This window comes from Leptodactylus fuscus, chromosome 5 (genome assembly GCF_031893055.1).
Source record: "Leptodactylus fuscus isolate aLepFus1 chromosome 5, aLepFus1.hap2, whole genome shotgun sequence".
In the NCBI taxonomy this organism is placed as follows: Eukaryota; Metazoa; Chordata; class Amphibia; order Anura; family Leptodactylidae; genus Leptodactylus; species Leptodactylus fuscus.
In genome coordinates this window covers 96,288,640-96,316,412 of record NC_134269.1, presented here as the reverse complement: position 1 = coordinate 96,316,412, position 27,773 = coordinate 96,288,640, and the positions used below count along the sequence as shown (strand labels likewise).

The window sequence follows — 27,773 nt, the reverse complement described above, 5'->3', positions numbered from 1 at the left end:
GCAATGATATTAGTTGTTAATAGCTTGTTAGGCGTTTTTATCCAAAATAGCGCTTTGTTCACACCTTGTTGTCTTCTGTATAGGCTGACTATGATGAGCTATGACTATGTTCTGTGTATCCACAAACTACTTCCCCACAATATGGCTGCACTTCCTGCGGTCATCTTTGCTAAAAAAAAAAAAAATAATAATAATAATCACCTAAATTGAATTAAAAAAAAATCCCAACTTTATTATGAGTAAGACAACTGCCTCACTCCCAACACCTGAGGAATAGGAGGCCATTGCTAAGTTGTTAGGGCTGTACTCGGCGTCTATAATAGAGCCTCAGGTCACAATAGTGTGAAGAGCTAGCCCCAGAATGCTATTCAGGATCCACAGGTACACGTGTATATAGAACATGTGATACCACAGTCCCACTAAGCTCCTGTGGTGTCTCCTCCTCACAAGACAATCCCCGCCACAGCCACTAAGTCCTGCCTTCTAAAACTGCCCAGTTCCTGTACAGAAACTACGCATGCGCCGAGGCAGCAAACCTTTATCAATAGTGCGCAAGGGTGCTTCCTTTCGGTAGAACCCCGTCTCTGACGTCACTGCGCCGGAAGCTTCGCGCTCCGTGGCCCTCGGTGGCGTCGCTCCGCATACAAAGACAGGCCGCCGCCATCTTTCGTACAGGCCGGGCGGAGAGCTCGGGCCCCGGGCATGACCCCGCCGTCTCCTCGGGCCTCCGCCGGGCGGAAATGAGGCCAAGATGTCGGTGTCTGGGCTGAAGGCCGAGCTGCGACTCCTTGAGTCTATCTTCGGTAAAGAGCACGAAAGGTTCCGGATCATCAGCTGGAGACTGGACGAGCTGCACTGTGTGTTCATCCAGAGCACCGGGGGGGCCTTGACCATCCACTGCAACATTACGGTGTGTACATAGGCGCTGAGCAGAGCAGCACAATACATCAGCTGATAACACCCAGTGCATACAGTGTAGCGCTATCGGCTGCGGCTCTGTGTCCTCCCCATCAGGGGCTGTAGCAGAGCCTTGTTCTGACTAGTCTTCTGTCCGGGCTGTAGTAGAGCCTTGTTCTGACTAGTCTTCTGTCCGGGCTGTAGTAGAGCCTTGTTCTGACCAGTCTTCTGTCCGGGCTGTAGCAGAGCCTTGTTCTGACCAGTCTTCTGTCCGGGCTGTAGCAGAGCCTTGTTCTGACCAGTCTTCTGTCCGGGCTGTAGTAGAGCCTTGTTCTGACTAGTCTTCTGTCCGGGCTGTAGTAGAGCCTTGTTCTGACCAGTCTTCTGTCCGGGCTGTAGTAGAGCCTTGTTCTGACTAGTCTTCTGTCCGGGCTGTAGCAGAGCCTTGTTCTGACCAGTCTTCTGTCCGGGCTGTAGTAGAGCCTTGTTCTGACCAGTCTTCTGTCCGGGCTGTAGTAGAGCCTTGTTCTGACTAGTCTTCTGTCCGGGCTGTAGCAGAGCCTTGTTCTGACCAGTCTTCTGTCCGGGCTGTAGCAGAGCCTTGTTCTGACCAGTCTTCTGTCTGGGCTGTAGCAGAGCCTTGTTCTGACCAGTCTTCTGTCTGGGCTGTAGCAGAGCCTTGTTCTGACCAGTCTTCTGTCTGGGCTGTAGCAGAGCCTTGTTCTGACCAGTCTTCTGTCCGGGCTGTAGTAGAGCCTTGTTCTGACCAGTCTTCTGTCCGGGCTGTAGTAGAGCCTTGTTCTGACCAGTCTTCTGTCCGGGCTGTAGTAGAGCCTTGTTCTGACCAGTCTTCTGTCTGGGCTGTAGCAGAGCCTTGTTCTGACCAGTCTTCTGTCCGGGCTGTAGCAGAGCCTTGTTCTGACTAGTCTTCTGTCCGGGCTGTAGTAGAGCCTTGTTCTGACTAGTCTTCTGTCCGGGCTGTAGCAGAGCCTTGTTCTGACTAGTCTTCTGTCCGGGCTGTAGCAGAGCCTTGTTCTGACTAGTCTTCTGTCCGGGCTGTAGCAGAGCCTTGTTCTGACCAGTCTTCTGTCCGGGCTGTAGTAGAGCCTTGTTCTGACCAGTCTTCTGTCCGGGCTGTAGCAGAGCCTTGTTCTGACTAGTCTTCTGTCCGGGCTGTAGTAGAGCCTTGTTCTGACCAGTCTTCTGTCCGGGCTGTAGTAGAGCCTTGTTCTGACTAGTCTTCGCTATGGGCTTAGGAGGTAGAGGGGCTGCTGGCCACATATAGGAAGCATATGTTATGTAGCCAGAGACCATACAGATTACATGTGGCCTTACAGATGTCTGACTGTCTGTGGCCCTTCACGGGCATCAGGTTGGTAGCAGATTCCCCAGAAGTTTGCTGCAGCTTCCAACAAAGATTTGACTTCTGTGGTCCCTTGAAGAATGCCCGGAGAATGGGGGAGGGGTGCTCTGTGAGATGCTGATCCTCAGGGAAGTTTATTTCAAGGGATTTTTTTTTTTTTTAATGGGCAAGGAATTAAAAAAAAAAAAACCCAAACAAATTCCCTTCACCTTAATCCTTCACTGCTTCCACCACTGCTGAGCTGGTCCTGCTGATGGTCTGTTATGTCTGCCGTAATATTGACACCGTGACCCAAGACTGCAACATTGACATAGTGTGTACGTGCACTTCATCTCTACATCCCAGTAAACAAAGTCCTACAGCTGATCATATGACTGGATACTATAACTTTATCACTTCCTTCGCTATAATGTTTTTTTGGTTTTTTTAGAACTTGGAAAACCCCTAAAAAAAAAAAAAAAAAAAAAAAAAAAAAAAAAATTAAAAATTGGGGAACTTCAACTATAGCAAACAACAGTAACAGTAGATTGTACTCGGACTGGGCAATTAATCTCAAAATGAAGTCTGCTCATTTCATGTACATGAACGTGTTCACACCAATTATTTTGTGTCAATGTCATGCTATCTCGCACTGCCATTGGCTAAAGGATAGGTTACTAGCTATCAAATCAGGATTGCTGGAATTCGGTGGCATTCTGTAGCGTATATATAGGGGCATGGATGGCTTTAGGACTGGAAGATTAATAAAAAAAAAAATTAAAATCAAGATAAAATGCGTTATCGTTATTTTGATGTAGGTAATCATTGCCCAGCGGCATGTTAAAAGTTACTAAAATGATTCATTAATCGTGATTAAGGTAAAATGTTGAGCTAATTGTGATTTTGGTTTAGGTTATAATCGTCCATCCTTGAATTGTACGCAGGTCACAGACTAACATCGTGTCTAAGTGGTCCCTGGGGTCTTGAAATCCTCCAGGATGCCCTTTCCTCTAGATCAGACCTGGGTATTGTACATCCCACGGGCCACATCCGGCCCTCTAAGGGTCCATTCACACTGAGTTTTTTGGCGAGGAACAAATCCGCTTCAGGAATTAGGAAATGGGTTTTCCCTCCAGCACAGTGTATGGAACTTGGAAAAAAAAACAAAAAGCTAGCTTTTTGTTCTTCTTCTTCTCTCCTCCACACGGTTTTTGGCAATTCCACGTGTGGATTTTCCGCCTCCCACTGACTGCGTTGATTTTTGCAGGTGGCAGCTTCCCCCCCCCCCCCTCTAGTGGAAAAAAAAAAGTTGGTGGAACTCTATGGGGAGGCATTTTTTTCCATGTGCCAAAATCCTTGCCAAAAAACTCAGTATGAATGGCAAGTCGTCTAAAGGACCTTTGATGACGTCATCAAAGGTCCCTTAGCTCACTAGGAAATGATTAAGACTCGTTAGTGGACGGAGCCACACGGGACTGTATGGTTGTGTTACACAAAAAGAGCAAGCTCCCGGGAATGGAGACTGATGGAGAGAAGAGACAGTATGTGTGAGTAAGAGGGGGGAATTGGGGGCAGATGTAGGGGGGCCTTAAACTTTTTTTTGTAAAAGTTGCCATCTTCTGACACCCGTAACTTTTTTTTATACTTCTGTGCACGGGGATGCATAGGGTGTCTTTTTGTGGGGCCAGGTGTACTTTTTAGTTATGCCATTTTCAGGAATGTCTATTGCTTTGACCACTTTTTATTCAAATTTTTTATCAGGCAAAACAGTGAAAAAAAGGCACTTTTTTTTTTCTTTCTTTTTTTTTTTTTTTTTTTTACCGCTACGGCATTTCGTTTACAGGGAAAATATTTTTATAGATTTGTAGAGCATGGGTTTTTGGACACAGATACCTAGCATGTATGTGTTTCACTATTTACATACTTTTATATGTATTGTAGGAAAAGGGGGATTATTTGAATTTTTTTTTTTTTTACTTTTAAAAAATAAAAAAAAATTATGCATCGATCGCTAATGCAATGCATTGTAAAATACCGGGGCTTCTATTGCAGCCTGCAATACAAGCCAGTGAAAGACAGGCCAGGGAGCCTTCACAAGGCTCCCCGCTGGCTTAGCAACGCGATCCCGGACCTGGAGCTTGCTGGGAAAATGGGGTTATTAGACAGTGGACACCTGGGGGGTTATGGCAGTTGCCCAGCTCCCAGGCGGCTGCCTTAGTTAAACAATTGGCATCCGCTGTACTAGGATGTCGGGAAGGGGTTATTACTGTGGGACATTTGGAGGGGAACATTATAATGTGGGGACATATAATGTTAGGGTAAGTTCACACAGGGTTTTTTGGTCAGGATTTTGAGGCCATATCTGCCTCAAAATCATGACCAAAAAGACGGCTCCCATTAAAATCAATGGGAGCCGGTCAGTTCTTTTTTCCAGAAGCCGTTTGTTCTGGCTCCCGGAAAAAAAGAAGCGACATGCTCATTCTTTCAGGACACTCCCTCCTGACTAGGCCCATTCATTTGGGCCTAATCCAGAGCAGAGTGTGTGACTGGATGCAGTGCACTGCATCGGCATCCAGTCACCGCTACCCATATTTTGGTCCAGACACACAAACCCCATGTTAACTTACCCTTAGGGTGACTGTAGGAGCATTATACTGTGTGAAATCACAAGAAAAATAGATGAGAATGGGTGGAGTCAATGTAGAAGTGGGTGGAGCTAAATTTGTGACCATGCACATAGCCCACTAGAACCGTTTCAATTTCTCATGTGGCCCCATGGGAAAGTTAATTCCCCACCCCCGCTCTAGATGGATATTTTATGCGGGAGGCGTTTTAAAATGGTTGGTTGTGAAGTAGATCACAACCTAGCAAAAGCTCGTATAAAAAAAAAAGAAATGTAATTGTTCATTATGTTGTACCAGAGTGTAAAGCAGAAGATACAACAAAGACCTAATCAGGACTATAAAGTAATTAAAAGGAAAGGGGATGGCTAACAGGGCAGTGGGGAGATGTCCAACCGCTGGGACCCACACCTGTTAGGGGAGTAGATGAATTTAGTCCTCTGTTCTGAATGGAGCGTTGGTTGGGCTGTTAGGTGTAAACCTCCACTCATTACAATGGGAGCGCCGGAATAGCAAGCTTAGCTGTCTACAGTTCTCCCATTGTAATGAATTGAGCACAGTGCTCCAGCAAACCCAGCTCTTCATTACTAAACTCCTCTGTTTTCCTGATGGGCCTGAGTGTCAGACTCCCAATGGTCTGAAAGTTTTCCACTTTCCTAGAAATAGCAGATAAAAGAAGATGAGAACGCACCTTTAACTTGGGTTTCAGATTATATAAAGTGTGGTCACTTAAAACGTTGCCGCTAGTTGGTGTTTTTTGCAACTTTTGTATGCTGATGTCCAACATCCCCACACTAATTTCACCATGTTTCCAAGATTGTCCTTTTTTTCTTTTTTTTTTCTCCAGCCCTTAGAGACATGCCATGTGCTAAATGTCTTGTCTGTGTATTGGATAGCTCTTCCATACATAACGTTTCATAACCCTCATCTGATATAGATTAATTGCAGTGATAAATTAGAATTGTTGATGTCTGTATGTCTGACATCAAGTGACAATATCTCTGGCCCTGGGTTATGGTCTTGTCTCACAGTAAAGACAAGGGCATGTTGGTGGTTTTGTGTATCAGAGTATGACTAATACGTTCAGGGCTTAAAGCTAAAGCCAGGTATGGATAATAAAAGTGAGTGAAGGTATAAAGGACAAGTGATGCTAATCTTTTTCCAATCCACTTCTGATTTTTCCCTAAACTAGATCTGAATACTTTAATATGTAAACACTCCCTAAAATGACTAGGTATGGGCAGTGCTGCATTAGCCACCTAGTACCTGCAGGTATTAGTGTTTAAAAGTTGAGGCTATAGAAGTATACCTTCTAAGCCAATGTGATTGTCACTTTATTTTTGTGTATATGTAAAAAGTATATCGGCACATGATGAATTGCAGTTCCAGGTCTCAGTGGTTGAAGTACCATGGCTTCCACCACCCTGGAGGCATGGGTCATGTTGAGTTGGCTGCCTAGCATCCAGGCTGAAATTGGATTGCCTATATATAAAAGTTCATTAAAGTAGGAAAAGATCTGACATGTTTGTCGCTTAAATGGACTTGTTTAGAGCTTAGGTTTACCTACATATCCTTGACAAATGTGGGCTGAAGATATGCATGAATGTCTCCTTATTGCATCTTGCTTAAATGTTTTATTCCCATCTTAAGGTTCACATTTAAACTTGTAGTTAAAGCTAACTGAAGTGTTTTACCCAATGCATTGCTTTCTGTATTGCTCCTTGTCAGATACAAATATATATGAGTAGTTGGACATCCCCCCCCCCCTCTAGTGGTCAAGCAGATGACTTTGTCCCTGTTCACAACCTCATATTTTTCTCACTCTGCAAAGTTTTTTCAGCTGCTGAACCCTTCTAATGTCTAAAATGGTGATTCAACAGTACCTCAGTTATCTCTGTAGATTTAGAGATGACATTGTGCATTAGTCTCAGGAGCATTGTGGCCTCTTTGTCACATGGGCTAAACCTGCCAACCAACTTCTCACTGAAAGCAGTAACTGGAGAGAGGAGACAGGAGTCTAAAAACTCTGAAATGGGAAAATCCCTTTTAGGGCTAGTTCACACGGGGGCAAGGAGGCGGATTTCGCCTCAAAATCCGCCTCCATACAATGGTGGTCTATGGAGACCACTAACGGGCTGCCCTTTCTTCAGATGGGGAAACCGCAATGGTCTTGGCAGGCGGGTTTTGACCCGAGAATGATGCGGCTCCCCGTGTCACTCTGTGCCAAAATCCGTCCCACCACCCCCTGTGTGAACAAGCCCTGACTCTGGGGGAGGGGATTATATGCTACAAATTTGGAAAATCTCCTTAAATAATTTGGATTTTTTTTTTATCTTTCTTTAGACAGGGTTCACACTACTGTTGGATTCAGTTATGAAGGTGTCAGGGGTTGTTTTTTTTGTAAACAATCATAACGGACAAAGTAACTGATGGCTATTAGTTACTGTATCTTATAAGTTTGTTGCCCATAGACTTCAATGTTAGAGAAAAAAAAAAGAGGCAAGTGTCCGTTATTTTTTTTAACTGACAGAAAAGTCCTGTACCTAGGAATTTATTTATTTTTTTTGTCCAATGGAAAAAACGGACTTGGGTGTTAACGGACACAAAATAAAATCCCATTGAAATGAATGGAATCTCTTAATGGATTTCTGATTGGTTCAGCTAGTGTCCGTTGCTAAAAATCTTGTAATGGACAGTAGCTACGGATACTGCTGACGGTCACCAATGTTAATGTGAATGCCCCCTTAATGTATATGAAACTGTTTCAAACTTTCTTCTCTTTAACTAGGAATCCTATCCCTCTTCTGCACCAATATGGTTTGTGGAATCAGATGACCCAAATCTGACTTCTGTCTTGGAACGCTTGGAGGATATAAAGAAGAGTAACACTCTGGTGAGTTTGATACAGCTTTAGCAAATCAAACTAGTTCAGGAAATATTGTGTAATTAAACAGTCGCTTGCTGATCCTCCAGTGATCTCTGGCCTTGCAGAAAATAAAGGTGTTATCCAGAGAGGATTTAGTTGCATGGTGACCAGGAAAGTTGTAAAATGAAAGGAGTAACTCTCGTCCTCCTTGATGGCTCATGTGACCTGTGCTGCTGGCAACAGGCATTGTGATCAGCTGAAGCAGTAGATAGGGACTTCATCTTCTAACATCAGCAAGGAGGAATGAATATAGCTACTCTTTTATGTTGCAACTATTCCTGGAAATGTTGTTCTACCCTAATAACCACATTAAACTCTTGGCCAGTCCATTTAGGTTTTTTGTTCTGGAAAAAAAATAGTTTGGGGTAAATTAGGTCTACCTTACCTTGAAAGTCTGTGTTCATTCCTACATGACTCCTGCAGATCACGTGTATAGAGACAGCGAGGATATCTGTATTGTTCACGTACCAAGAGCCCACACTACTTGCTCACCATACAACATGGGATGGTGTGGCTCACACGCTATGTAAACACTGAGAGCAATGCTATTTCAGTGTCGTGATCTCTGGAGGTGTCTAATATTGACCTTTACTAAGGCTAGGCTATCGGTCAGAAACCAAGATAATCCTTAAGTGCTGGTGTCTGTATTGACATTGGGGGTTAAACTGCCGGAACTGGAGTGATCTCTGATCTTAACACTTGCAGCAAGAATAGTCCTTAAAGGGGTTGTCCAGGAAGCACAACTTTGTTCCTAGACAACCCTTTTAATGTACATATTCGTCATGGGTTATGTGATTAAATGAGGCCAGATGTAAGTGAATGTGAGGATATTCATGTGAGTAAGTAAGCCTTAACACAGAATAAATCTGAGCAAGAGTTGTTGAGATTACCACAACCCTGCAGTCGCGTCATGTAAAGTCAACCACTAATATCTTCATATAGGTTGATGTAACATGAATCACTTGGGATTTTGTGTATCTGATCCTTGCAAATGCTAGTAGTAGCCTTAGCCCACTGGGTTGGGTTGCTTGCATCATGACAACTGTGAATGTCATCAAAAATTAACTTGTCATATGTTAACATGGGGTGTGCTTCAGAACAGATTACAATATGGGTGTGTCATAGAAGTCATGACTTGTATAATGTCATATTTTTTATGAAGGTAGACCTTCATAAGCTTCATAGAAGTATTAATTTACATCCACTATGTAGGTTTATATGTATTACGTATGTGTGTGTGTGTGTGTGTGTGTGTGTATATGTGTGTATATATATATATATATATATATATATATATATATATATATATATATATATATATATATATATATATATATATATATATATATATATATATATATATATAATCTCCAAGCTAGAGGTACATTTAAATATGTGACACAGGAAGATGAGAATCCTTTACCAGGGAGTATATAACATGAGTGTTTATGTGGTTTTTGACTCTGTTCTTGTTACTTTAGCTCCTGCAGCAGCTGAAGCGTTTGATATGTGACCTGTGCAGATTATACAATCTCCCACAGCACCCTGATGTTGAAATGCTGGATCAGCCTCTGCCTACAGGACAGGTATTAATCATTCCTTCAGGGTGGCATATTTATAGACCGGGAAAGAGTGAAATAAAGCAAAATTCAAATCTCTGGGTCCATTCACACGGAGGAAAATGGTTAGGAATTTGGTGTGGAATTTCAGCGCTGAAAAAAAAAAAGCCTCCCATTGACTTCAATGGTTCCTTTTTCTGCTAGCAGAAAAACCTCACCACTCAGTGTCATGGCTGGGTGGCAAGGAACGTCCCCTCTGACAGTACAAAGCTATGGACACTGTCAGGAGGGGCGTTCGTCTACTGAATTTGTTCCTTCTGCCGTGCCTGTGGTTGTTACGGCAGCTGGCTGGGACGCCATATGATGTGTGTTGTTGGCGTTGACTATCTGCCTGCTCTGGCGTTTCAGCTGCTTTAGAGCAGTTTGACACCTAGCTTGCTCAATCTACTTGAGCTCCACTTGAGTCTGACTTCTGGCTATCTTCAGAGTTCTCATTGTTTTGGAATTTTGTGACAAAATTCGATTTTCTTTTTCCTGGTATGTTTAACATTGGAGAACTGCCAATTTGGATTAAAGGGGTTTTCACATCTCAGTGTGTCAGCAGGCTGCTTGGAGCAGATCAGATGACCTTCAGAGGCTTGTACACAATGGACTGTGTTATCTGTGTGTTTCTATAGCGAGACAACAGACCAGGCTTTATCAGCAAGCTGCAATTAGCTGATTCTCCTGGCACCAAGAGCAGTTTATTATAGTACTGTATATGAACATAAATTCATAAGTCATGAAGCCATGTCATTTACCAGGATAAAAAGTAGCCTCTGTGTTAATCGAGGTTACTGTGCCAAATTTCGTCCAAATCCGTTCCGCCGTTTGTGGGTGATCGAGTAACATACACTCAAACATACAAACTTTCACATTTATGATTTATTTTGCAGCTGTCTGAAAAGTTCTCCTTTCCTTACCCCTCCCCTCTATAGTTTTATTGTTCAGATTTGATCAATGACTATTTTAAACTTAATGGCAATAGTTGGCATTGTAAGAAAATTAAAAACCTCACCTAAATAATCTTAAACTTTAAAAAAAAACCTCAGGAAAAATTTAATTTAAAATGATTTTTCCATTTCTGGTTCTGCTATAGCCTCCACTTACCCCACATTAAAAACCTACATATAAACCAAAATAAATTACAAAATTGTCACATTAAATTGATGTAAGAACTTATTCCTCACATGGCTTACACAGCGTTTCTGGACCTGTGATGGGCCACGTGACATCACTCACTGTTATCTACAGCTCTGCCAGCAGGACAACCAGTTCAGGTAATTGGAGTTTGCTGATAAAGCTGAGGCTGTTATTTCTCTAAGTAAACATATAGATAACACTGAGTCAGTTCTCTATAAGCATGTGCATTTTATCAGATTTGCATAAGTATTGTGATACTTCGGTAGTGTCTTACCCAGCAAGCTGGGAGGGGAAAATACAGGAACTGAGAAGACAGCAGGCAAAGATGCTGAAATAAGGAGAGGGGAAAACTGCTTTAGGCTGGGGTGCTGGCCAGAAATGCAGCGATTTAGCCACGGTGAAAATTGCGGCGTTTTACAGTACATGTAAAGTGGATGGGATTCATGTGAATCCCATGCCCAATTTGCGGAAAAAAATCGCTGGACACGCTGCAGTTTCAAAAACCATTGCGGTTTTGAAAATTGAAGTATGTCAATTATATCTATGGAAACGCCGGCGGCTTTCCTATAGATATAATTGTAACGGAAAGGCCGCGGAGGAAAACTCTGAACTTTCTGTTGAAAGCGCTGCAGGAAGAACTGCAATGCGTTAACGCTTTAGTGCTGCGTTTTTGCCCAGTGCGGCCTTGGCCTTAAGGATTTAAAATTGTGGAAAATTAAAAATACCACCTACAATTCTTACCAAAAAAAAAATTTAGTTGATTTAAATAGGTAATTACCTGGCGACTTTCCCTTTTAATTAACCATAGATTTGACCTCTTCTATTATATTTCGTAAGAACTCTTATCTTTCCTTGTTTTCTTATTTTAATGTTTGTAGAATGGCACAACAGAGGAAGTCACATCTGAAGAGGAGGAAGAGGAAGACATGGGTGAGGTAAGAGGGAGAATAAAGTGCAAAGGGTCACTTAGTTTTGTGGAGCACTGTCCAGCATTCTAATCTGAATGTATACGCCCTTAACATTATAATGCCCCCTGATTGGCGCACACGATTGGACTGCTGGCATATGTGGTGCAGCGGTAATCCAGACAGTAATTTATTATATGTATTGAGTGTAAAAAAGACTTAGATTAGTGCTGCCATCCACTGGTTTCACTGCATTATTAATGTGCATGATCAGATGTTGAGATGTGTAGCAGCAGGAACTACACCATTAACTAGTTGTCGAGAGATGTGCTTGTTTATCACACATTCCTATAGGAATCTTGCAGTGGATTCAACTGATCCGTTTGTATGTGTGGCTGGTAAATGCCAGAGGAGTATTGCTTGCTGGAATATGGTCTGGAAAATGAAGTTCATTTCACATTTTGTGGCCCAAACCCTGCCACAGACTCCAAGCATCTCATTGTTATGTGTTATGCTAGGAGTCCCTGCTTACAAGTATACAGTACAGAACAGGGATCCCAGGAGGAGATGGGGATTCCTAGCATGATACAATTTTAGGAGTTTGGGTTAACTTTGCTAAATCTGGATATGTGGACTGGATTTTGAAAACCATATTGGGCTATGAAATACCGTAGGAAATGCTTGTGCTGCAGGCATGGAGAAATAACTGATATCTTGAAGTACAGATGTAGGGAGAGATTGAGAGTTAGGCAAGGATATAAATCATGTTTTTACCATGGTGTGAGTCACGAGAAAATATTGATGGAGAAACTGATGGGATTTTGTAAGTATTTTCTACCTGGATGGCTGCATGCACAAGGCCACTCTGAACTCCAGTCGTGTTTGCAGGCTATGAAACCAGGGATGCTGTACTCCAGTTATTGAATTTCCAGTGTACATTGAAGATTTGTTTTATTTAAGGATATTGAAGACTTGGATCATTATGACATGAAGGAAGAAGAGCCAGTGGATGGCAAGAAATCGGAGGATGAAGGCATTGAAAAAGAAAATCTTGCCATCTTAGAGAAGATTCGAAAGAATCAAAGACAAGACCACCTTAATGTAAGCGAATGTGGCTTCTCAATTTTTATTACTTTGGGGGCTACATGTGCAGAACAGTGATAAAGATGAGCTAAAACGAAACTTGGGAATTAAACTCTGCTAAACTGAGGTCTGCTGCAGTTTCCAAATTTCACTTGTTCTTATAAATTGGTGCTGTCACTTTAAAGGGTGTTGGTAGCTAAAAATGTAACGCTTGTGTGTATTTTTTTTTTTATCCTTTAACTAGGGTGCAGTTTCTGGCTCTGTACAAGCTTCTGATCGTCTTATGAAAGAGCTCAGGGATATTTACAGGTCACAGAGTTATAAAACAGGTCTGTCCATTATACATGAATTTTCCTTACCTTCACGGGAATACACAGATCAGATGCTGATCTGACTTTAATTGAAGATGTTTTCTACTTGAATCTGTTCACACTTAACTCAAACTTGGTCTTCTGTTACTTGCATGTGCTGAATCCCATATTACACTTGACACCCTGTAGTTCAGGGGTCAGCAGCCTTTGGCACTCCAGCTGCTGTGAAACTACAACGCCCAACATGCTCCATTCATTTCTTTGGGAATTCCAAGAACAGCAGAGCAAGTATGCATGCTGGGAGTTGTAGTTTCACAACAGCTGGAGTGCTGAAGGTTGCCTACACCTGCTCTAGTTACTGCATATCTCCTGTTCATGTCAACAGAAGCCACTTCCAGCAGTGTCTGACATAGACTTATACTTGCCCTTATTAAGTACATGCATCTATCCAGCTAGTATGCGTGGGAGTGGGAGGTTAGGAATAATAGCTGTAGGTGACATATACTCTAGCTCTCGTCCAAACTCCAATAAGTTGTATGACCAACTTAACCCTGTGCTCTCTTAGAGTTCCAATCTGTGGTCCTGTACATGGGTACTTGCATGCTTTGGGAAACCTACAAATTCTCACTGTATTTCAGATAATGTTTGTTTTACAGCAATTTCTTTATTTTCTCTAACAACCAACTTTTATGTTTTAATAGGAATTTATTCAGTGGAACTTGTAAATGACAGTCTGTACGAGTGGCACGTTAAGCTTCTTAAGTAAGATCATTTTCCTCGTTCAGTTTACAAACCTTTCATGCAAAGTACACATCTGTGCCATTGGAAACGTCGCCACAGAAACCACCAAAAATTGTCAGAGAAGTCCAGCATGGAGGACTTCTCTCCACCAGTGTGTATTGAAACTGTGGACCCCAATATATTTAATGGGGGGGTCTGCCAATGTTCGTATATAAGACTAAAACAGTGGTCAGATTCCAGGTCCCCAATGGTGCAGATGTGAACCTAGTGTTACCTGGCATGTTTTGTGGCGTGTGTGTGTGTATATATATTTATATATTATATCTCTATACAGTGCCTACAAGTAGTATTCAACCCCCTGCAGATTTAGCAGGTTTGATAAGATGCAAATAAGTTAGAGCCTTCAAACAAGAGCACGATTTATCAGATGCATAAAACTTACAAACCAAAAAGTTATGTTGCTCAGTTAAATTTTAATAAATTTTAAACATAAAAGTGTGGGTCAATTATTATTCAACCCCTAGGTTTAATATTTTGTGGAATAACCCTTGTTTGCAATTACAGCTAATAATCGTCTTTTATAAGACCTGATCAGGCCAGCACAGGTCTCTGGAGTTATCTTGGCCCACTCCTCCATGCAGATCTTCTCCAAGTTATCTAGGTTCTTTGGGTGTCTCATGTGGACTTTAATCTTGAGCTCCTTCCACAAGTTTTCAATTGGGTTAAGGTCAGGAGACTGACTAGGCCACTGCAACACCTTGATTTTTTCCCTCTTGAACCAGGCCTTGGTTTTCTTGGCTGTGTGCTTTGGGTCGTTGTCTTGTTGGAAGATGAAATGACGACCCATCTTAAGATCCTTGATGGAGGAGCAGAGGTTCTTGGCCAAAATCTCCAGGTAGGCCGTACTATCCATCTTCCCATGGATGCGGACCAGATGGCCAGGCCCCTTGGCTGAGAAGCAGCCCCACAGCATGATGCTGCCACCACCATGCTTGACTGTAGGGATGGTATTCTTGGGGTCGTATGCAGTGCCATCCAGTCTCCAAACGTCACGTGCGTGGTTGGCACCAAACCATCTCGATCTTGGTCTCATCAGACCAGAGAACCTTGAACCAGTCTGTCTCAGAGTCCTCCAAGTGATCATGAGCAAACTGTAGATGAGCCTTGACATGACGCTTTGAAAGTAAAGGTACCTTACGGGCTCGTCTGGAACGGAAACCATTGCGGTGGAGTACGTTACTTATGGTATTGACTGAAACCAATGTCCCCACTGCCATGAGATCTTCCCGGAGCTCCTTCCTTGTTGTCCTTGGGTTAGCCTTGACTCTTCGGACAAGCCTGGCCTCGGCACGGGAGGAAACTTTCAAAGGCTGTCCAGGCCGTGGAAGGCTAACAGTAGTTCCATAAGCCTTCCACTTCCGGATGATGCTCCCAACAGTGGAGACAGGTAGGCCCAACTCCTTGGAAAGGGTTTTGTACCCCTTGCCAGCCTTGTGACCCTCCACGATCTTGTCTCTGATGGCCTTGGAATGCTCCTTTTGTCTTTCCCATGTTGACCATGTATGAGTGCTGTTCACAAGTTTGGGGAGGGTCTTAAATAGTCAGAAAAGGCTGGAAAAAGAGATAATTAATCCAAACATGTGAAGCTCATTGTTCTTTGTGCCTGAGCTACTTCTTAATACTTTAGAGGAACCAAACAGAATTCTGGTGGTTTGAGGGGTTGAATAATAAATGACCCTCTGAATAAACTTTTCACAATTTAAAAAAAAAAATTAAACAAAGAAATAACATTCTTTTTTGCTGCAGTGAATTTCACACTTCCAGGCTGATCTACAGTCCAAATGTCACAATGCCAAGTTAATTCTGAATGTGTAAACCTGCTAAATCTGCAGGGGGTTGAATACTACTTGTAGGCACTGTATATCTCTATCTATCATGTATGGTCATGCTACATCAAAATTTTACTGTTGGAAAGTGCTAGTGACCATCTTTCCATGGCACTTGTTTAGACTGACAGATAGTAAATGTGTACTTTGGCTGCTTCATTTTAGAGCTTGGTATCAATACTAGCTGCTATAAATAATTGAAAGTAGAAGACTGCTCAGTGATGTAGGTGATATTGCTAAGCTCACCATCAAAAAATATGTTAAGAGATTATGGTGGTTCCTATTTATTTATTTTTTTTAAACCCACCCCTGGTTACACTTGTTAGTGAAAAACTGTTAGTAGAAATATTGTCATAGAAGCTACCTTTTGTTTTCTCCTAGGGTTGATCCAGATAGTCCATTGCATAGTGACCTTCTGGTTTTAAAAGAAAAGGAGGGCATAGACTGCATTTTACTGAATTTTTCCTTTAAGGTAATGTATGAATGTCAGGTGGGTGTATTGTTCTGACACTAGCGCTTGCATGTTTGGCTTTTGAGTTAATTATGTAATAAGTTAAAAAAAAATTATATATGTATATTCTTCCTGTATACTTTATCTATTAATGACATGCCCAAATTTAACAACCTGAGTTTCTGCTATTTATAGAATAAGCACTACTACAGGTAAAAATGTAGCCTTGTAAGATCAAAGCAGAGCAATGAAATATACTAATGAATGTGGGGATCAAATTGTGACCCATCCAAGCATTACTGCATCAGCCATATGTAATTGTACAGAGGTGTGTTTTGTTGCTTTAATGTACAATGAATTCTAAGTCTTTCACATACTCTGTCACCTTGTTCTAATAATTTTTAAAAACTCAATTTTTCTCATTCATTGCAGTCTCATTCTCACAAAGTGAAAACGGAATGCTAGAATTCTTTGCTAAGTTATTAAAGGGATCCTATCATTCAATCACAATTTTTTCTCATTAACACGTCGGAATAGCTTTAAAAGCTATTCTTCTACCTTTCATTGTCTTCTCCTTCGCCGTTTCCTTGAAAATCCAGTTTTTGTTGGTATGTAAATGAGTTCTCTCTCAGCACTGGGGGCGTCCCCATTGCTGCCAGAATACTCTCCAGCGCCACCTTCATCTTCTGGAACGAGGTCTTCACTGCGTCTTCTTCCGGAGTTGGCTTGTAACTTCTAGGCCTAGGGCAAAGCCGACTGCGCATGCCCGCAGCCACAAGAAAAATCTCCGCTGACACAGTATTGTTAGCGGCCATTTTCTCATGGCTTGTCCGAGGCCTAGAAGTTACAAGCCACCGTCGGAAGAAGATGCTGTGAAGACCTCGTTCCAGAAGATGGAGGCGGCGCTGGAGAGTTCTCTGGCAGCATTGGGGACGCCCCCAGTGCTGTTTGAGTGCTGGGGCCCACGTCCAGTCTTGCGAGAGAACTCATTTGCATACCAACAAAAATTGGATTTTCAAGCGAATGGCGGCGCTGAGAAGACAACGAAAGATAGGAGAAGAATATCCTTTAAGGCTATTCCAACGTGTTAATATGAAAAAAATTATAGGATCCCTTTAAAAAGAAAAACTTAAATATTGATATTAATGGAGACCCTTTCATCAGGAAAAGTTGGATAGAGATTTTAGGTCTCTTCAGTCAGGACTTTGGCTGGGATACTTAAGGACATTTATAGAATTTGCCCTAAGCCATTCCTTTATCAGCTTAGGGTCATTGTCTTATTGTAAGGTGACTCTTCAGCCCAGTCTGACTCTTGATCAGGTTTTCAGTAAGAATATCTCTGTACTTTGGTCAGGATTGAGGGAAAGCTGCTAAAGACCCCACTGCATGATGCTTCCACGACACTTCAATGTAGGGATGTCGTTTAGGCCAAAAAAGTCCGTTTGGTGTTTTTTGTTTTTTCCTTAATAAATCTTGTTCCTCTCTTACCAGTGTACTTGGGAACTTTTCCACGGTTACTTAGTTTGGTGGGGGGCAATTCTAGGAAGAGTCCTGGAAGTTCCAAACTCTAAGAACTATGGAGGCCACTCTGTTCATGGGAACCTTCATGGGAAACTTATTTTGTACCCTTCTCCAGATTTGAGCTAGTCCTGTCTGTGGCCCAGTTCATATCTGCGTTTGGTCTGCTGACACCCAACATTGGCCTAAATCAAACTTGCAATTTTTTTTTTTTTTAATAAAATCTTTATTTACAAAACAATTTACAAACCAGCAATACACAAGGCAAAACAAAAACTGGGCATGACCAGAGCTATCTTACCTGCGGAACCAAACCACACAAATAGACACGTCCAAGCAGAGAGAACAGGACAATAGGAAACAGACGTCAGCGACATAATTAGGATCCAAACTCTCAATTTATCTGTATTTAACCTCGATTACAATTAATAGTGATTATTTTTAGTTTGTGCTCCTTTTAAAGTAGTAGTATGTGTTGGTCAAACCTTGATGATGAGTTTGTGGGGGGGGGGGGTTGTTACTGGAATTTCAGTAAAAAGGCCTCAACATAAAATGCAAGGGATTTAAAGGGATTCTATTAGTCACAAAAAATTTCATTTTAATACGTAGGAATAGCCTTAAGAAAGGCTATTCTTCTCCTACCTTTAGAAGTTTTCTCCGCACCGCCGTTCGGTAGAAATCCCAGTTTTCTTCGGTATGCCGATGAGTTCTCTCGAAGCAGTGGGGGCGGTCCCCAGCGCTCAAACAGCACTAGGAGCGTCCCCAATGCTGCGAGGGAACTCTCCAGCAATGCCTCTATCTTCTTCTGTAACGGCCTCTTCACGCGTCTTCTTCCGGCCTTGGCTTGAAACTTCTACGCATGGCCAAGTCAGCTCTGCCGTCGAGCCTCGGGAAGAGCCAACTGCACATGCCCCCCTTTCTTGTGGCCGCTACCCCCTCGTATTGTATAACTGGCCACAAGAAAATAGCCGCTTACACCAGGCAGGCATGCGCAGTCGGCTCTGTGCGAGGCCCGATGGCAGAGCCGACTTGCGCATGTGTAGAAGTTTCAAACCAAGGCCAGAAGAAGATGCATGAAGAGGCCGTTCCAGAAGAAGATGGAGGCGTCGCTGGAGATTTCTCAAACAGCATTGGGGACTGCCCCCAGTGCTGCGACAGAACTTATTTGCATACTGAAGAAAACCGGTATTTCTACTGAACGGCGGTGTGGAGAGGACATCTAATGGTAGAAGAATAGCCTTTTTTAAGGCTATTCCTACGTGCAAAAAAAAATAGCATTTTAATGATAGGATCCCTTTTAAAGATTTTCTGAATGCATTGTACCTTTATGTCAACATTGCTGTTCTGAGAGGGTTTTTAGTTTAATATAGTGGTTTATATACATTTAAAACTCTAATGCATTCTTTCTCTGTTTTTTGTTGTACTTCCAGAACTACAATAATGTTAGTGAAACCTTTGCATACATGCATTGTAATATAAATGTATATATTTTCTCTCTATTTCAGGACAATTTTCCGTTTGACCCTCCATTTGTGCGAGTTGTATCCCCTGTACTTTCTGGGGGGTGAGTATTAAATTGGTGCAGCTGTCGGACGGGTTGTCTGTTAATATTTTTTCAAAAGTGTCTCATTGGTAAAAAAATGTCTCAATGTTGTAGCTGGAGCCTGTTCTTGGAGGATAATGATAAAAAAGAATAATTATTTAATAGTGCCAACAAATTCTGCAGCACTGTACAATTTGTAGGGTTCAAATACAGACATACATAACAAAGAACTTCATTTCCCACAATGGGACTGGGGGCCCTGCTCGTAAGAGCTTACAATCTATGAGGTAGAGGGGGTGACACAAGAGGTAGCAGGGGCAGCATTGCTTATATAGTGGTCAGACAATTCTGTAATAGAGGTTACTGTCATTACACAAACAAACTTTGAGCTGTCACCAGTCATGTCCTTTAACATGTGGATGGTGCTTGGACATATAGAGTTAGCCTGAAATGGCATCATATCATGTGGGGTAATGTGGGAGCTGGACCAGAGGAGGGTTAAATTTGGGGGATTCCAATGTCGGTACGGAAGGGTTTACATTAGGAATTGTGATTGGCCTGTCTGAAAAGATGTCTTTAGTTTGCACTTGAAGCTGTGGAGATTGGGAGTTAATCTGATTGTCCGGGGTAGAGCATTCCAGAGAAGTGGTGCAACTCGGGAGAAGTCTTGTATACGAGCGTGGGAGGTTCTGATGATAGAGGATGTAAGTGTTAAGTCATTGAATTGAAAGGAGAACACAGGTTGGGCCGTAGAGATGAGGGAGGAAATGTACGGAGGTGCAGCCTTGTGGATGAGGGTGATAACTTTATATTTTATTTTATAATGAATAGGCAGCCAGTGTAGTGACTGGCACAAACCAGAGGCATCGCTGTAGTGTCTAGACTGATAGATGAGCCTGGCAACTGCATTTAAAATAGAGGGGAGAGTTTAGTGAGGGGAATACCGATTAGTAAGGAGTTACAGTAGTCAAGGCGAGAGTGAATTAGAGACAATAAGTGTCTTTATTATATCTCTGGTAAGGAAAGGACGTATTCTGGAGATGTTTTTGAGGTGGAGGTGACTTGAGCATGCAAGTGATTCCGTATTGGGAGTGAAGGGAGGTCTGTGTCAAACATAACCCCGAGGCAGCGGACATGCTGCCTAGGAGTTATAGTAAGGCCTGAGACTACAATGGATATATCAGGGACAGATCTATTAGATGGTGGAAACAGCAGTAGTTCAGTCTTAGAGAGATTTAGTTTCAGATATAGCGAAGACTTAATATTTGAGACAGCAGAAAGACAGTCGCTGGTGTTCTGTATTTGTACAGGGGTGATGTCACGGGAAGATGTGTATAATTGGGTGTCATCAGCATAAAGATGGTACCGGAAGCCAAATCTGGTGATGGTTTGTCCAATGGGGGCTGTGTAGAGTGAAAAGAGCAGGGGGCCTAAAACCGAGCTCTGAGGAACCCCAACAGCAAGGGAAAGAGGGGAGGAAACAGAGCCTGCAAATGATACACTGAAAGTGTGGTCTGAGAGATGAGAGGAGAACCAGGAGAGCGCAGTGTTGTTGAGGCCGACTGAGCGGAGCATAGTGAGGAGGAGTTAGTTTAGACTAAATGAATTCAGTGGCCTAGACCACCCCTTTCAAATCACTTGTGCATGGATTTAGATATGTGATATGGACCTGAACATTTAAGGAAACACCATTTACTGTACTTTCAGCTATTAAATGTCAATGGCTAGCTCTATATTGGTATCATTGGCTTTTTAAGGGGCATTCCAATGATAAGCAGCCACTGTAATCCACTATCTCCAGTGGTTCTTATTGACATGGATAGAGCAGTGGCTTGTACTTCCAAAATTGCTGTTCCATTCAAACTGGGGTGTAAACACCCCAGTTCACTTGGTTGAACCTTGATCAGCAGGTTAACCCCATTATGTGGAAATACCCCTTTAAGTATAGTAATAACTGGTTCCTACAGCTTGCAAGATGGGGAGCAAAGGTGTGCTGACTTCACACTTCTCAATGTGATGTGCTGTGCTTTCTTTTTAGGTACGTTCTGGGAGGAGGTGCTCTGTGCATGGAGCTTCTAACTAAACAGGTAGAGAGGAATTCTGTCCAACTGTATTATAAATCTGCTAAAATACTATTTAAATTATATTTTTTTTGCCTCTTACTATCCTGTACAGATCCTGTATTTAACAAGGAGTCATCCTTTTTAAGAGGCTTCCAATAGATTACATCAAGATTTGCTATGTGCTAAGTGAATTTCCTTACTGACAGGATTCCATAAGCTGTACTTTTTATCTGTTTTCTAGGTTAACTTCTAATATTACGTTACTCTTTTAGGGCTGGAGCAGTGCCTATTCTATAGAGTCTGTTATCATGCAAATCAATGCTACCCTAGTTAAAGGGAAAGCCCGTGTGCAATTTGGAGCCAATAAGGTGAGGTTTAGCTTTAGATGTGTTTAAATACATTGAAATGTATTGTCCACACTGCTAACTTGTGGTTTTCTTTTCTTCTTCAGAATCAGTATAATCTTGCTCGAGCACAGCAATCCTACAAATCACTAGTACAGATCCACGAGAAGAATGGTATTCTATTACTTGTAATAATAATTAAATATAAAATCTCTTCAGAGTATTAGATAAAAAGAAAACAGAAGTCAAGGGTTCTCCCTTTTAGGGTATGTTAATACGGAATTTTTTGCAGGCAAATTTTGACGCAGAATCCGCCTGCAAAAAATGGCTCCCATTGACTTCAATGGGAACCGCTCGCTTTTGGTTTTTTTTCACTGCTAGCTAGTAGCGGGGGAAAAAAAGCGACATGCCCTATTTTGCCACGGCTGTCAGCTGCAGCATACACTGCTTGAGACATGCTTCTGTTTAGGCCCATTCATTTGGGGCTAATCAGGAGCAGGATGCTGTGAAGGAATGCCGATGCACTGTATCTGCATCCCGTTGCGGCTAGCTGTGCCAAAAAAAAACCCAGCAGAAAACGTCTCCACTTTGTGAACCAACCCTTATGGAAACATATTCCCTGTCCTATGCACAGGGGGGTAAATGCTCGATCAGAACAAGGCCTCCTTGTGAATGGAGTGCCAGTGTGCTTTCGTTACGAGCACTCCTCACACTTCTGTGGCTGCAGAGCATTGGTCCTGGAAGCCCCATAGAGGTGAAGGGAGCTCCAGTCACACATGCACACTGGCACCATTTACCAGGAGGCATTAGGGGACTTGTGGTCCATAATCTGTACGGTTTTATTTGAAAGGGGTTTTCCAGCCCCAAATTGGGGGGGGGGTTTATTTAAAAAAAAAAAAAAAAAAAAAAAAAACCTGATCTATCCACAGGATAGATCATCAGTATGACATATTGTTTTGGGGACAGAAATCCCCTTAATTCTCGTGCCTTTATAAGAAACTGCTTTTAAACAGGTTGTGGTTTCTGCCTCGATGTAAATCATAAAGTGGGGATTCTGAATTTTGAACCCCTTCACCACAACCACCACAGTGGTCAGAAAAGTGCTTCCCTGTTTGGTGGGACTGTGTTGTGGCCACAATTCCCCCATTTATACCTAAAGATGGTGCAATTGAAAAATAAAACTCATCCTGCAATAAACAAACCTTTATATAGCTCTATGGTTTTTCAAATGTCAATGAAAAACTTAAAAAATAAAAAAAATCATACATAAATGTACTCTCTGCAATGTATATTGAGAAGCTTGTGAATCATGTCTGGTAGTACAATGATTTGCTATAACTGTCTTTTTTCTTCTATAGGCTGGTACACTCCTCCAAAAGAAGATGGGTAACTTGAACCGAACTTGGACCAAGATTTAAACCATTTTGTTTTTCTATTTCTTTCCAAAACAGATCCAATATTGCCCTTTTTTTGGTCCTCTGTACAGCATATGTTAGTTTATTAGAAAAAAGAACTGTCAGACCTGACCTGTATATTAGACCACGACTGCTCCTCTGGCAATGAGAGCAGCTGCCTTGACTGAAGAGGCCACTCCAAATATTTTAATGTCCTATTTAAATCAGAAGATATAGCTTAGTTACATCATTCCACTTTTATTAGACTGTTGTAAATTGCTTTCACTTTTGTTCATGTGTTTTGTTCAGTTTTTTTTTTTTTTTTTGCAGAATGTGTTCTGCAAAATAAATTGCTTTGTATAGTTTCATTTAAAGCCAAACGTTTGATACCTATTGAAACCTAAAAATGCCGTTTAAAGAAATTTTTGAAGCAGGTGACTCTAGCACACTGGCTACAGTCAAAATCGGTGACAATTGTAGCATTGCCAAATGTGTTGTGGGTAGTAGATTAATTTAAGAAGCCATTAAATAGAATCCCTTAATGGGTTGAGAAATGTCAGCTTGGGAAGGGGCCTTTTTTTTTTTTTTTTCCCCTCCCCCCTATTTTTGGAAGAGGGTAAATGATTTGTAATGTTGAATCTTTAAGAAATGTTAAGGATTTTACAATTATTTGCCTTTTCCTAGTTGAAGGACATTTATTTTTTTCAATATATTTAATGTCTGATGTAAACTTGCGAGCCCATATGATGCAATATATTTACACTGGTCGTCGGTCATCCTCTTTTGGTCTCTGAAAGGGGCAACAACCCAATTTAACCCCTAAGCTTTGGCAGACTTTATATCATAGTAACTGCTGTAATCAATGGGTTATACTATCTGCCTAGTGTTCATTGTTTCCAAATTGGAATGTGATTAGATTCCTCAATTGGTTAATAAAGGGTTGCATCAAGTTTTAACATTATCACCTAAGTGCTAGATCAATGGGTTGTATAACTTCCAATCATGAGGGTCCATTGTGCGAGGGGGGTCCTCTGAATGGAGCATGCAGTTGAGCATATTTGCTGCTACTCTATTCATCTCTGGAAGTGCTGAAGAGAAGCAATGTATGTCATTTTCACTAGTTCATACTGAGCAGCACTAGAGGCTCTTGTGATTGGTTGCAGCAGTCAGACTTTCACCGATCCAACACTTGTCACTCATTCACAGGATAGGTGATAAGCTTAAAACTTGATAAGGGATTAGGCACAGTGGACAGAAATAAATGGGTGCATACTACTATACTTTCCTATGCCAGTCTTGTCAGTCTTCTACTGAACTGCAATGCCCCTTTCTGTAGAACAGCTGGCTTCTATGTTTACACGGCTCCTAAGTTCCAAGATGGCCCCTAATGGAGAAGCACATGACCTCATCTCTCCATTGAATAACACACTGCTTAGGTAAGTAGCATATGCAGTGGTATTCAATGAAGTCTTCTGATGATCTGATCATGTGCCCCTTATTCTGTGGCCATGTGCAAATTGTACCCGGCTGTACTACACAAGGTCAATGGCAATGCTGAATGTTCAGCAGAACTGATGGCGTTAAAACAATGTATTAGTAAGTGCTACTTTCAATCTTTGTTGGAGATTGGGTAAATTGTCCAGCCTTAGGCCGGGGCCCAACTGGCCGGAAACGCTGCGATTTGGCCACAGCGGAAACCCCATTGTAAAAATCGTGGCATTTTACAGTACTTGAAAAGTGGATGGGATTCATGTGAATCCCATGCCCACTTTGCGGGGAAAAAAACACAGCATGGACACGCTGTGATTTCATGGTTTTGAAAATCGCAGCATGTCGATTATATCTACAGAAACGCCACAGCTTTCCTATAGATATAATTGTAACAAAGTCTGCAGAGGAAAACTCTGAACTTTCTGTTTAAAGAGCTGTGAGAAGAAACTCAATACGTTCACGCCGCAGTTCTTCCTGCAGCACTTTGGCGCTGTGTTTCCGCCCACTGGGGCCTTAGCCTTAAAATGGAACCTGTCGACAAACTTTGCTTCACTAAACCACCATTATGTCTTTGTGCTTGCGGTTTAATGTTCCAAACCTGCTAGTGCCAAAACTGTGCCCAGGGTGTCTTTTTCTCCTTTGATATTTACCAAATTATAGCATTCTCATTGGACTTTTCTGGCACTCTTCACTCTTTTCTCTGAAGCAAAGGTCAGTGCCGCTCTCTGTGCTATAGACTATTGAAGGCGTTGACAAACGCCCTGGGCCCAACAGACTTGGCGTAGACCTTTTGGGAAGTTAAATTGCCAATGCATAAGGAGGCAATTTAGTGAGTAGATGTCCTGTTTAGTCTGCGGGGTATTACTCTGGGTTTGTATTTTTCTCCTCCTTGCCTCCTTCATTCCTGTATTACTTTCTTCCCTTTTTCTATAGTGCTATATCTGATTGATGCCAGAGAAGCATAGCAGCATTGCTTAAGAGTTTTTTTTTTTGTTTTGTTTTTATTCTTAACGGGTTGTTGCAATTCTGTGGATTTAATGAGTGAATTGGCACATAATCATGAGTAGATAAGTGAGTGTACAGTACGGGGGGGGGGGTAAGCGTGAAATGTTGTGTTCAGGATGACTTACAACTCCAAGCATAAAGAGTGATCTAAAGAGACATTGTGAACTTAAGCCCACATCTATTTTTCTCCCCTCCTCGCCAAAAGTCTTTAGTTTGTAAGTAGACATTACTTTTGTTGTATAGTAAGGATTAAGGGGGGGGGTTGCTTGATTTGTTGCCTTTGTTTAATGGGGTGAATCTGTGCATTCTGCAAAAGGAAATGGGATTTCTTTGGACTAAATTGTACAATAAAATACCTTCTTTCAGGGAAGACACATTTTTCTATAATAGTCTCTGACATTTCAAATATCAAACTGTGAAAGTTAGAATAGAGCCATAAAACGTTTACTCAGATCTGTGTCCTTCTCAAGACATTAGACCCATTCTAAGCACCTAGGTCTGGCTACTTGGATACTGCTGTTCCTGTGTGTGAGTTGTACCCTTTTCTTTACAGATTGACCCCATTAGGCTTACTGCTGTTGTATCTTCATGTGTATTTGTTTACCTCTAACACTTGGTATGCAGAGCAAGTTGGCACAAAACTTTTGTCCTGGATCTTGCCATTTACATTCTGAATCTCCCATAACATATATGCAATATTCCGCTATGTTGATGTATGTTCTGCTAATCTCCCATTTGGTTTATACTATTGCAGATGCAATTTCTGTGGTACTTTGCAGGATTTGGCTAAAAAATATTCCTATCCCAATATGCTCCACACTATATTTTTGCCTGTACATATGTTTTTATAAGGCCCTTTAACATCTTTCAATGAACCTTTAGGCAAGACAAAAACCTGAAAATATTCTAAGTGGTATTGACTTTTTATAGGGTTTAGAAGGTTGCTGACTTGGCATGCTTTTGGGTTTTGTTTTATTTTTCTTTCTTTTCATTGCAGACTTATTTGGCAATGTACAGTAATCTGTAAACTTGCATCAAGTTTATGATTAAACCATTTTAAGATATAACTTGTTGATTCTGAGTTCTCAATTATTTCCTTCTTGCCTCTGTACAGTAGAGAAGGCTGCAGCTTACCTGAAATAAAATAGAACATGAAACAGTAGTCTGAGTTTTTGCAAATTGTTTTGTGAATATTTGAAATGGTGAGAAGGGAATGTAAATTAATAACCCCCCTACTTTAGTCATCTGCATTTGCCTATAAGATGCCTGTCTGCACTTGTATACTTCTGGTCTTAGATAAATGTGCCAGGATAAGTGCAGCATGCTGACCAACAAACTGCTGCACGTGGAGGATGGTGGTGTAAATATAGGAAACACACACTGGTGCTTGAAAGTCTGAAACCTACAAATTTTCTACATTTCTGTATAAATTTGATATAAAACATCAGACTTTCAGAAGACTTAACAAGTAGATAGATGGTAAATTCAAAACAAGTCTATATTTCAGACTCGGACATTTACAGAAGAATCATCCAATCGCAAATCTGTGAGCGGCAAAGGTTAATCTTCTGTATCTGGTGCAGTCCCCTTCTGCATCAAGAACTGCATCTAAAAACTCCTGATTATTTATTCACTCTGAATATCAACTTGGAGGAATTTTAGCCCATTTCTCTTAACAAAACTATGTCAGCTCTGTAACACTGGTGGGTTGCCTCCCATGAAATTCTCGTTTCAAATCCTTCCACAACATTTCTATTAAATTAACGTCAGGACTTTGATTTGGCCATTCTAATATTCTTTTTTTTTTTTTGTAAGATTGTTCACTCCCCCATAACGGGAAAATAAACTTTTACAATGGTCTCTCAAGTTACAATGGTTGTCTTGGAACCAATTCATATTTTAAGGTGAAAGTATTACAAGTTGAGACCATAAGTCTTTTTTGCACCTTGGTGTCTAATAGAGCAGCCCATCATAGTACAGGACAAGTCGTACTCTACCCATCTTCATAGAGACAGCAGCACCCATTGATTGGTGTGCAAAAGGATAAAATAATGTAGACTACCTACTCAGCTGTCTGCCAGCCAAAATAAGCTAGTGCCTATATTTGTTCTTGGATTTTAAAGGAGCTTGTTGGAAACTTGCCCCTCAAGAAATTTATCAAGGGGTATAGTGTGCACTTTGACTCTACAGGTGGTTTATTGATGTTGGGGTTTTTGTTTTATTTAACTGAGGTGAAAATGAATTATTAAAAATTACCAAATTTTTCATCTTCACAAGGTGTTAAAGGAGAAACTGCACCTTGCACTTTCTTTGAACTACAGAAATACCTCACATGTGGATATAAACTGTGTAGGCACACCTTGGGACAGAATGGTTTTTTTAGTGGGCAAAATGTGTTGTAATAGTTTTCAGGAACCATGTCTTGCACAGAGCCCTCAAGGTGTCAGAACACTGAACTCCCTACATATGACTCCATTTTGTAAACTAGACCCCTCAAGACATTTCTTTGCA

At 41.6% G+C, this 27,773-nt stretch overlaps 1 protein-coding gene across 1 annotated transcript; it reads left to right on the top strand.

Moving 5' to 3' along the window:
* The first annotated feature begins 530 nt into the window (after positions 1-530).
* Positions 531-26,329, top strand: UBE2Q2 (ubiquitin conjugating enzyme E2 Q2). The gene is made up of 13 exons (XM_075273850.1): positions 531-910; positions 7,649-7,753; positions 9,268-9,372; positions 11,406-11,462; positions 12,393-12,533; positions 12,760-12,844; positions 13,528-13,588; positions 15,835-15,925; positions 18,928-18,986; positions 21,004-21,052; positions 21,301-21,396; positions 21,480-21,546; positions 22,731-26,329. Exons 1-13 carry the CDS (start codon positions 752-754, stop codon positions 22,760-22,762), a joined length of 1,107 nt encoding a protein of 368 aa, XP_075129951.1. The 5' UTR covers positions 531-751; the 3' UTR covers positions 22,763-26,329.
* The last annotated feature ends 1,444 nt before the right edge of the window (positions 26,330-27,773 follow it).